The sequence below is a fragment of the Lagopus muta genome, chromosome 20 (assembly GCF_023343835.1).
Source record: "Lagopus muta isolate bLagMut1 chromosome 20, bLagMut1 primary, whole genome shotgun sequence".
Classification (NCBI taxonomy): domain Eukaryota; kingdom Metazoa; phylum Chordata; class Aves; order Galliformes; family Phasianidae; genus Lagopus; species Lagopus muta.
The window spans coordinates 3,072,506-3,083,082 of record NC_064452.1 but is presented as its reverse complement, the minus strand read 5'-3'; the positions used below and the strand labels follow the sequence as shown (position 1 = coordinate 3,083,082).

General features: G+C 52.3%; 1 protein-coding gene across 3 annotated transcripts; it reads left to right on the top strand.

Moving 5' to 3' along the window:
- The first annotated feature begins 3,382 nt into the window (after positions 1–3,382).
- ALDH3A2 (aldehyde dehydrogenase 3 family member A2) lies at positions 3,383–9,356 on the top strand. Of its 3 annotated transcripts, none has more exons than XM_048966927.1 (12): positions 3,383–3,624; positions 3,949–4,135; positions 4,335–4,566; positions 4,650–4,735; positions 5,509–5,717; positions 5,859–5,976; positions 6,093–6,234; positions 6,346–6,512; positions 6,959–7,058; positions 7,190–7,425; positions 7,923–8,046; positions 8,350–9,356. In XM_048966927.1, exons 2-11 carry the CDS (start codon positions 3,974–3,976, stop codon positions 8,001–8,003), a joined length of 1,533 nt encoding a protein of 510 aa, XP_048822884.1. In that variant the 5' UTR covers positions 3,383–3,624; positions 3,949–3,973; the 3' UTR covers positions 8,004–8,046; positions 8,350–9,356. The 3 variants fall into 3 exon arrangements, with proteins under 3 accessions (XP_048822884.1, XP_048822883.1, XP_048822885.1); XM_048966926.1 differs by having other exon boundaries at positions 3,384–3,782; XM_048966928.1 differs by lacking the exon at positions 7,923–8,046 and having other exon boundaries at positions 3,392–4,135.
- The last annotated feature ends 1,221 nt before the right edge of the window (positions 9,357–10,577 follow it).

Here is a 10,577-nt window from a genome sequence, read left to right as displayed (position 1 = left end):
TGTCCCCAGTTCTGTTTTCGGTTGCTTTAGGAAAACAGCAGGGAATGCTAATGATATGTCTGAATGTGAATTGAGGACCAAAGCGAAGTCATGCCTGGGAGATAGGCTGCTTGTCCCAAAAACTCAGTTTTCTGTTGGTGTTCTTTCTACCCTCAGGATTCAAGCTTCGTTCTTCCATTCCTGCCAGTAAGACTACAGGTGCACAGGATGAGACTACAGGATGAGACTACAGGATGAGAAAGGCTGTGTTCTCTTGCTGCCTTCATGGGGAGACCAATGCTCACGGCCTGTCTTTCTGCATAAACTCATTCCACCAAGATCCTGAAGCTGCCCTCTGTCTTCAGCTCTCCATACTGAACAGCAAGTGCTTTTTTTTTCTACCAAGTATTTTTCTTTCAGCCGCTTGGAAGCTAGAATTGGAAAGGAGATACTTGGTGCAGTGCTTTCCTTGGTCAACCTTAGCATCTACACAGGAGCACCATATTCTTCTGTACTTCCACATATTCACTTTCTCCATAGTGTATAATGTCAACTTAGGGATCTAAAATGTATTTGGATTCTGACATTTACTGCTTTTTATATGGAAGCAGTTGAATTTCTCAGCCCTTCTTCTGAGAGAGAGGATAGAATCCAGTTAATTTAACTTGCAGCTAATACATTACTTTAAGAAATGTTTTTCATGTGAGCTGTTGGGCCTGAGGCTCGCATTGCTCTTGCTGCTCTTGTACAGCAACATCAAGGTATTTCCATTGTCACCTATGGGTCCAGAGGCAGTCGTTGTTGTGATCCTGATGTCACAACACTGTGCAGTGTGCAGCCCAACTGCACTGAAAGGAGAAGTAGATCAAGGAAAGCTGATTGCAGCTGCTTGCATCATGTTGTGGCTTTAAAATTCAGCCAGGCTGGCCTGTGACTTGTCTTTTTTGACTCCTGCTTCCTCTCCTGTTTTTGTTTGTTTGTTTGTTTGTTCTTTCTTAACTGTGATCCTTTGACTTTTTCTTTCATCTGCTCTGAACCCTGCTTGCTGCTGCCTTTTTTCACTGCCCATGATGCCCTGCACTTCCCTGCCCAACTCGAGCCACAGCCTTGACTCTGGCTCTTTAATAGGTGCACTCTTAGCTCCTCCTTTCTGCAGATCAGTGAAGTATATCTTAGTAACACCTTGGAATCACTTGGAGCCCAGTCTGAGGAACTATTGGCAATGCTGCTTTGGACAAACACCTTTTGAAAAGCCTTTTGTATGTTGCTGGCTCCCCCCTCCTCTCCGGCTGAAAGCAAACTAAATGCCAGTGGTGCTGTTGAGTCCTGTTGCAGTCTTTGTGCCAATCAGTTTCATTGTTTCTTTGTGTCCCTTTCACATTTTCCACGCCCCAGCTATGTCTACAATGCAGCCCACAGACCATGGCTTTGTACTAGAAAGTATCTTGTTCTTGCAACTGTGAGATCAGCAACAGCTTACACAAACAAGCAACGCCATAAATGAACTGAGCTGCGTTTATTCTCGTAGGTTGCTTAAAGCTACTCCCTGTTGTTAATCTTCTGTAGCTGCTTTTTCTGATGGAGTGCTGTTTGGGTTTCTATGTCTGCCTGTCTTGTGCCTCTGGCTGTGGATTTTTGTCACTTTTTGTACAACACTTGGAGCTGTATGTGGACTAGGCAGATATTCAAGCAGAAGTTGAGCATTGCCAGCTTTGCTTGGTCGTGTCAGCACGCTTGCATGAGCTAATGAAACATTTATTGATTAGCTGTGTCATTCTGTGGACTCTTGAAACGAGATACTGCATAGCTTATCTTCTAAACGAAATTCCTTCTTCACCAGGCTCTGCTGAGTGCTTTGTGAGCAGGGCAAGGTGCAGCACAAAGACATGTTGTCCAAGCCTAGCGCGGGGTAGGAGTCTGTCACCGTGGTGCCTTGCTATAATTGACTCCAGGAGAGAAGAAGGAGCAGGAGGCTGCTGCAGTGGAGGGGGGGAGGGTCTGAAGCTTCAGTTTCTCAGTAAAATGTCTTCTGCTGCTTTACATAAAGCCCTACGGATTAGGCAGCCCCCAGCACTGCTTACCTTCTGATTCTTCTGGAGTTAATTACTTTCTCCATAAATAGTTCCCTCCTTTATTGTTTCTTAGTGACTGAATAAAAATAGAAGATGCTGTCAGCTCCAAGGCGTGAGGAGTGCGCTGCAGACCACGCGTTGCGCTGGGTGCTGCCTGCAGGGTTTCTTCCATCTCGCTCCAGACCTCAGGCTTCTCTGAAATCCATGCATCTCACCCAGCTGCTCCAGGGAGGCTCGACTGATATTTTGCAATGCTGAGAGAACGCTCTCAGCTTGTCTTCTGACCATAACTGGCTAAATGATGGCCCTGGCAAGGACTAAAGAATGGCATCACACTTCTGCTCTTTCCTGCCAATACAGAGGAGCCTTAAGACCAAGTTTCTGCAAAAGCATGGCACAAGACAAGCCTGGATGAGATGAGAAGAGGGACGTTTGCCTGCTACATCTGATGCCAAGTGGAATAGAAATGCTCAGGCTGGAGGGTGAGAATTCTACATGCAGAAGAGCAGACTGGAATACGGCCATGGTGGAAAAGAGAGGTAGGTAACAGCTTCCCTGATCTTGCAAGCATCCCCCTGGGGGTGTGCTGATTGCAGAGGGTGAGTTGCGTCAGTGCTTCCCAGGGCACAGTGTATTACCCCACTCTGAGAGTTCAAAGACTTTTACCCGAGTTGCAGCAGCATTAACTCCTTATCTCATTTTTGTTGGACTTTCAGACAGTGTGGCATGTGGCAGAGTTTGTCTCACCTCTGTGCAGGGATGCTAACAGGAGCAAGGCAAGCATGTTTCCATCAGGTGATTCTCCTATAGGGAAAGTTCCCACTTTCCCTGTTTGTGTCCTTGTGAGTGCAAACCCAGCTCCTTTCCATGTATCAGTGCGAGGGCTCCATGGAGCTCAGCCTGTTTTTCTCCCACATAATGCCTCCTGCACGCAAGTATTGCCAGATGCTCTTGTCATTCCTTTCCCCAGCAGACTGTTTACAGCTGAGATTTGTGCAATAGCTTGTGCAACGTCCCCGTGCTGGATGGGCTACAACAGCGCTGTTTGCGGAGCCAACCGGCATCGGGGGAGGCTGCAGAAGGGAGCGGCTGCGGGTTCAGCTGGGCATGGGTTTGGCTGAGCAGCATTTGCACTGTGGCCCCTGTAGGCGTGTCAGATACGCGGCTTGTGGAGCTGCTGGGTCTGAAATGGGAACATCATTTCCAAATAAATCCCCTTGCGTTTCTCAGAGGAACAAGTTGAGGCAGGACCAATTAACTGGAATAAACCCAGCCTCGTCTCAATTCCCTTCCCTTTCTGCCCCGCGTTTCCCTCACGAGTGCTGTACTAGGCTTAACCTGGCCGTCCTCGACACCGTGCGCAGTTCTACACCACCTCACCAGGGCAGCAGAGCAGGGAGGTGAAGGCCGCCCCGCGGCATTGCCCTGCTCAGATAAGGGAGCACGGTTGGAATTTGCCCCCCGGTCCGGCGCACCGAGAGCTCAGCCCGCACCCGGCTCACGGCTCAGGGCCGGCTGCGCTGCTGCTGCCGGACAGAAGCGAAGGCAGCAAACCCTCACGGTGAGACCCAAGGTACGGCGCCGGCATCGCCCTGCTCCGTTCGTTTTTTTTAGGGTCCGGTTCGTTCCTATTTTCGCTCTTCCTTCTCCCCGCGCGCCTCCCGCTCCATCAGCTGGGAGGTGGTGCGTGGCGCTGTCACGTGACCGGAAGGCGGAAGCGGCCGCGCTGAGGTGAGCGGGGCGCGGACGGGCCGGGGTCGGTGGGGCGGGAAACCCCCCGGTCCTGAGGGGCCGTCCGGGCCCGGCACGGCCTGCTGCTCCTCGCTGTGCGCCGTGCGTTTCTCTTCGGAACTTTTCCGTATATCGAGCGTGGCAAATTCTCTAAACTTTCGCCAAGACTCCTGACTGAGCGCTGAGCGGTGATGGGGAGGATGGCGGAGGTCGTGGGCCGGGCGAGAGCCGCCTTCAGCTCGGGTCGGAGCCGGCCGCTGGAGTTCAGGCTGCAGCAGCTGAGGAACCTGCAGCGGATGGTGCAGGAGAAGGAGCGGGAGATCCTGGCGGCCATCGGGGCGGATCTGCACAAGGTTTGGGGTTCGGTGCTGTCGTTTGTCCCTCACGGGGCGGGGAGGCCCAGAGCTGTGCGAGCCCCGAGGGACACGGAGCTCGTGCTGGGGGCAGGGTTGGGGCCGGGCCCGCTTTAAGGTTCCCTCCGACCCAGGTTTCCCCTATCGGGGGGAGGGAGCTGGGCGCCTTTCCAGCCGTCCCCGTTCCGTGCCGTTGCAGTGCGGTCACAACGCCTACAGCCACGAGATCATGGGGGTGCTGGGGGAGCTGGCCCTGACCGTGGAGAAGCTGCCTTCGTGGGCGGCTCCTCGGCCGGTGAAAAAGAACCTCCTGACGCTCCGGGACGAGGCTTATGTCAACCCCGAGCCGCTGGGGGTGGTGCTGGTGATCGGAGCCTGGAATTACCCCTTCGTGCTGGTCATGCAGCCGCTGATCGGGGCCATCGCCGCAGGTGGGAACCGCCGCGGCCCGCATCCCTCATGAGGGTCTGTGTGGGGGCACGAGAGGAGCACGAGGGCTGTGTGTGTCTCCTAGGCAATGCGGTGGTGGTGAAGCCGTCGGAGATCAGTGAGCACACGTCCCAGCTGATCGCCGACATCCTCCCTCAGTACCTGGACCCGGTGAGTACACTTGGTGCCTGGTGTTTGGATACCTCGAGGAAATATCTGCCTTGGTTTCATGTGGCTGCTGTGGGTTAGAGTTGAATTATTTGCCTCTTATCATCAAAAGGACATAGGTAGGAGAGAGAGGAATATTTGAACTGGTTGTAGAGGATGCAGGCACACTGCTATATTCTTCCTGCTTTCATGTAACTTATTGTGCCTTCACAGTCGTGCTGCAACATGGCCCTCTTTTTGATGCTCATCATAGCATTAAGGGCTGTGCAGGTGTTTCTCTCTGCAATACCTTCTTTTTGGGACCTGGCCTGTAGGCACGGGTTTGTGCTGTTCCTGTGAATCGGACTGCTTGCTTAGCAGCACTTAGCTCTGGTATTCATGTCCTACTGTGCTGGTAGTCCGATGTGTTTTCCCTTCTTCTTGTTTGGTATCTGTTGCAGTGTTTCACCCAGACTTTTCCTCTTGACAGCACAGCTCCAGCATGTGTGTTTTTCTAGGCAGTGAGTGTTTTCTCTAGGTGGGGAGTAAGAGCTGAGGAAAGGGAATGCCTGCTGGTCATTTATGCTCCAAGTCTCAAAGTGTGGAAGCAGCTCCTCAGCCTCACTCAGCCCTGGTCTTGAGCTCTGTTTTTTTTTTTCTCATTTCTTTGGGACAGTGTAGTAAATAAAACTTCATTTAATTGGAAGAAGCAGAGGGCATGGCCTTATGGACAGCTGCTCACTTGATTTAATTGCTTTAAATCAAGGTACATGCAGGGCTCTTGTTTGTATGTACAGGAGCTGTACCCGGTGGTCACCGGGGGAGTGCCTGAGACCACAGAACTGCTGACACAGAGGTTTGATCACATCCTTTACACCGGGAACTCTGCTGTGGGCAAAATCGTGATGGCAGCGGCTGCCAAGCACCTGACACCTGTCACCCTGGAGCTGGGTGGGAAGAGCCCCTGCTACATCGACACGGACTGCGACCTGGCCGTCGCCTGCAGGTCAGCCTGCTGTGGGGCTGAGCAGTGGGGTGGAGGGATGTGTGTGGGGTCTGAGGGACCGCAGGTTCCCGAGTGGTGCTGCTGACAGGGCAGTGGGATTAGAAAAGACGATGCAGAGAACCCCTCTCTGTTTTTCTGCAGGCGGATTACGTGGGGGAAGTACATGAACTGTGGGCAAACCTGCATTGCCCCAGACTACATCCTGTGCCACCCGTCCATCCAGAGCCAGGTGGTGGAGAACATTAAGGCGACGCTGCAGGTGAGCGTGGCAGCTCTCGTGCTGTGGCAGTTGTTCCTCTCACCACAGAGGTGTCATTTCCTATCCTGGCAGCCCCAATGCTGCTGCTAAGCTGGTTGTGCTGTGTGCTATGGCAGGAGTTCTATGGGGAGGATGTGAAGAAGTGTCCGGATTATGAAAGGATCATCAACAAGCATCACTTCAAGAGGATCATGGGCCTGCTGGAAGGGCAGAAGATTGCCCATGGGGGAGAGACCGATGAGGCCTCCTGCTTCATAGGTACCTGTGCCAGGTGTTGGGCAGGGGAGGGTGGGGGGCTGGCAAGCGGACAGCAGCCCCCAGTCCCGTGTTGGCCCCATCTGTGCTCAGCACATTTCCTGCCCTCCTCAGCACCCACCATCCTCACGGACGTTTCTGCGGAGTCCAAGGTGATGGAAGAGGAGATCTTTGGGCCGGTCCTGCCCATTGTGTCTGTGAAGAACGTAGACGAAGCCATTGAGTTCATCAACCGTCGGGAGAAGCCGCTTGCCCTCTATGTCTTCTCCAATGACAAGAAGGTGGATTGGGGCCCTGCTCCTCCACAATGCTGGCTCTGCACACTTGGGTTCTTTGTGCAGCAGCCCCAGGCACAGCTCCCCACAGGACCTGCATTGGCTCCTGTTTTGTGTGGATTGCAATATTTGTCTCGCGTTCCCAGAGCTGCCTGGTGCATGCTGAAGGGCTCTGGATTTGCATGACATTATGAAGCAGAAGGATAACAGCTGAATTTCCTGTTTGGTGATTAGCATGTCGTGTAGCTGTTCGTGATTTTGGTATTTTTAGTATCTTGCTGTAGAGAAGAGCTCTAGTCTTTCCAACTTTTCAGTTAGCGTTGCATGGAGAGGGCTTGGTTGTCAGCAAGAGAAAATTAATACGATGGCCTGGCAGCCCATGCTCCCCTCTCAGTCCTGCTTGTCTCTTCTGGGCCTTTGTAATTTTTTGCTGTTGTTTTCTCTTCTTTCAGTTAATCAAGAGAGTTATCTCAGAAACCTCCAGCGGGGGCGTTACTGGAAATGATGTCATCATGCATTTCTTCCTCGCCACCTTACCCTTTGGTGGTGTTGGTAAGTTACCAGAGCTCCTCTTTAATCACTTTGACTTGCTGCTTGTTAGAACAGCAGTGGCTGCTTTGCTGTTGGCCACAAGTGTGACCAGCTGAGGTCACAGTGTGGTCTGGCCATGCTCTGTGTCTCAGGGAACAGCGGGATGGGCGCCTACCACGGCAAACACAGCTTTGACACCTTCTCCCACCACCGCTCCTGCTTGATCAAGGATCTGAAGATGGAGGGCACAAACAGGGTCCGGTACCCTCCCAGCAGCCAGAAGAAGTTGGATTGGGCCAAATTCTTTATTCTGAAGCGATTTAACAAGGGCCGTATGGGACTGATCGTGTTGGCCCTGTTGGGTGTTGTGGCAGCATTGGTGATAAAGGTGAGCTGTGGCTCTTTGCTTTCTACTTGAGTGCACGAGCAATTTGTTTTACCTTCTGCACGTCCTCTCTTTGCAATTTCAGACCTTTCTTAGAGCCTGGTGTGCTTTTTTTGTCTCCTGACACTTATGCTTGGCCCACCTGAAATGATCAGCATCTATTTCCCACTCTTGCCAATGACACCTAGAACAGAAATATCCTCAGAGAAATCTCCCTGCCTTCTGTACTGTTTCTTTCTCTGTCCTGGATGGTGACACCTGTGTGAAGCTCCCTGCAGAGGCAGATGGGGGTGGTCCATTTTTTCAGACAGCTGTGATCAGAAGCACAGGAGCCCAACAAGCAGGAGGAAATAATCAGCCTGCATAGCTGAGTCCAGGAGGAGGTAGAAGAGCCAATGACTGGCCTTGAAGTAACAGCTAGGGAAGCAAGCCCTGTTTAGGTGAACACCTGAGTGAAGGGGGGAGCTCACAGCATCTCGAAATCATTTGGGTTTTCTCAGAATCACCAGTCTGTGCTGAAGAGAAAAGCTCTCTTGGTTGTGCTGGCTGTTCAGAGGCTGGGCTGGCTCAGTGTGTGTTAAGGAGGAGCAGGTTTCAGAGCACTGCTGTTGCTGTTACAGTGAGGTAGGAGCCTTTCTCTTTTCCTGTGTGCAGACCTGGTTGAGGTTGGGTGAAGCATTGTTAGAGCAGTGGACGTGGGGCGTGGGGGGCTCCTGGCACTGGGGAGCAGCACCTTCCCCTGCAGCTCACACAGTGTCTGAGATAACCAGCATGCCCAGGGGTGGAGGCAGACGAGCTGGATGTGGTGGCACCCTGGGGACATCAAGGGAAGCAAGGAGAGTTGCTTTTAGATTGGTCTAGGAAGGAAGTTGGTCTCGTTTCAGCAAAACCCTTACAGGAGGGTGGTGTTGTGTTTTGCTTTCACAGATGGCTTTCTGCTGAAAAGAGGAGAAGGTGCCATAACCTGCGTGCAAGTCATATTTTGGGCGCTCACTTCGTGTCTGTTTCTTTCACTTCAGTCCTGTTTTTCTTTTGAGCTGGGTTATTTCTGTGAGCTGTTGAGCACGCAGGGCAGCCTTGGGAAGGCACTAATCATGAGGAGGCCTGGACTCCTGCTTACTAACAAGCCACACTGAAACAGAGGGACCAGTGGATACGAGCTCTCAAAAGGAGAACTGAAGAGCAAGAAATACAGCACCTGACACCCCCTGTCTTACACCAAACTGCCTGGCTTCATCCACTGATAAACAGGAGCTCGTGTTTCGGCTGTAATTGGCCTGGCAGTGTTTTCCCTGCAGTTCTGGGGTCAGTCTCTTCTGTTGTGCTCCAGCCAGCATTATTCTTGGTGACAGGTATGAGACAGGCTGTGCTGCTGGTGTGCTGGCTCATGCTTTGTTCTGACAGTGTCGGTTATGAATAAATGGGGTGAGATTCCCACTTGCCATCTACTTGGGGTGGAATATTCCTGGATCCCTGTGAGCCAGAATCATCCACAGCTGTTGGGTGGTGCAGGCTGACTCCTTTTGGGGGCAGTGGGGCACATCGTAGCAATTATGTGATAGACTACAAAGAAGATAAAAGCCATGTCTGTATTTTACTAATGACAAGAGACCCCTGAACAGGAGAAAGCAATTACTGGGACTGTGTACCCCAATGTGTTTGAGCTTCTGGGTCTGCTATGGTCTTGCACTGGGTTATGACATGGGACCTGTTCTAATCAGGGGAGATGGTGGTGGGGAAATTGAAGGTGGGAGGACCCTGTAAATGTTCTTCAAAGGAAATCTGGAAGTGATGACTGGCTGCATTTCTTAGCAAATTGTGATCACTACGCAGTAGCGGGGATTTCTTCGCGTCTGGTGAAAATCCACATGCTAAGGCTTTGTAATGAATTATTTTGCAAATATAAAATAAATACTAAGAATTTAAATAAGAAAGCAGGTGTGGTAAGTCACTGCAATCTCCTGTGGAATCCTGCCTGTCCTGTGCCACCCCTGCTCTGGCTGAACTTGGCACATGTGTGCAGGTGGCAGCTGCTTCACGTGTGCCTCCACCCCAGCACAGCAGCACAGATCACAGCGCGGTGATCTGCTGTCAGGGGAGGATCACTGAGTGGCTGGGCTGCTTCTGCCCCTATTCTGTGCCAATCCATCCCATAAGTGTGTCCCACCTGCACTCAGTCTGTCCTCCTGGGACAAGTGGGATCACTTTCACGCCTTCAGCAGCAAGCAGTGGTTCGGCTGTGCACGGTGTTGGAGGGTCCCCAGTGCCTGAGCAGCACTGCAGTGAAGGAGCAGCACTTCCCTCCCATCACACAGAGCAGCAAGCTGTGATCTGATGCTTGTGAGCTCACAGCACCAGGGGATGGCTGGGTGAAGGGCAGATTGCATTGGGCCAGGGCCAAACATCCTCTTGTGGGAGGAGAGCGCTGTGGAGGAGCAGGGCTTGTGCTTGCTTGCTCTGCCTGGGAAGCAGCTGGCAGACAACTGCCGTGAGGTAACTTGCTTTGCACTGGGCTGATGGTGTTGGCTGTATTGGGCGTTGCGGTGGCAGTGGTGGTACAGCTGAGTGGTGCTCTGTGTTCCCTGAGCCCCACCTGACTCCCCACCATCACCCCATTGCTCTGTGGGGCTCTGCTCCCCCTGGGGGCACCCAGCCTGTCTGTCCTTCTGCAGGTAGTGGCCCTATGATAAGGATTCCCTGCACCCAGCAGAGCCATAACCCATCGTTTTCATCCTGCATTCCTATTGCTGAACTTCTTTGCTACAATTTCTTCTCTACCAACTGACCCAGTAAAAGCAAAGGAGTCCCAGAAAACTCAGTCTGCTGCTGAGCTGTTGCAGCCTCAAACCTTTGGCCACGTCCCAGGCAGAAAGGAGCAGTCCCTGCTCCACGCTGCAGATAGGAGCCCATGGAGCAGTTATTGGGCTTGGGGGAATCATGCTGGAGGAAGGTCACTCATTGCTGAGCCTGGCTGTGTACCAGCAGTGAGCCCAACAGTGTGTGCTATAGATGGGAGCCTGGGCTGAGCAGCTGGCAATCTCACCTGTAATGGGATTTCTATGTTCTGTTGGTGCACTGGTCGTCTTTCACCTCATAGTGCTGAACGGGGAGCCTGACCCTTGCTGGATAAAGCCTTGTTTCACAGCAGAAGCCAT

Bases quoted from the DNA above. Each gene is read 5' to 3' on its own strand.
- ALDH3A2 (XM_048966927.1), top strand. From the start codon at position 3,974: ATGGGGAGGATGGCGGAGGTCGTGGGCCGGGCGAGAGCCGCCTTCAGC. The intron at 6,513-6,958 runs GTGGATTGGGGC...CTCTTCTTTCAG, and splicing joins TCTTCTCCAATGACAAGAAG to TTAATCAAGAGAGTTATCTC. The intron at 7,059-7,189 runs GTAAGTTACCAG...TCTGTGTCTCAG, and splicing joins CTTACCCTTTGGTGGTGTTG to GGAACAGCGGGATGGGCGCC.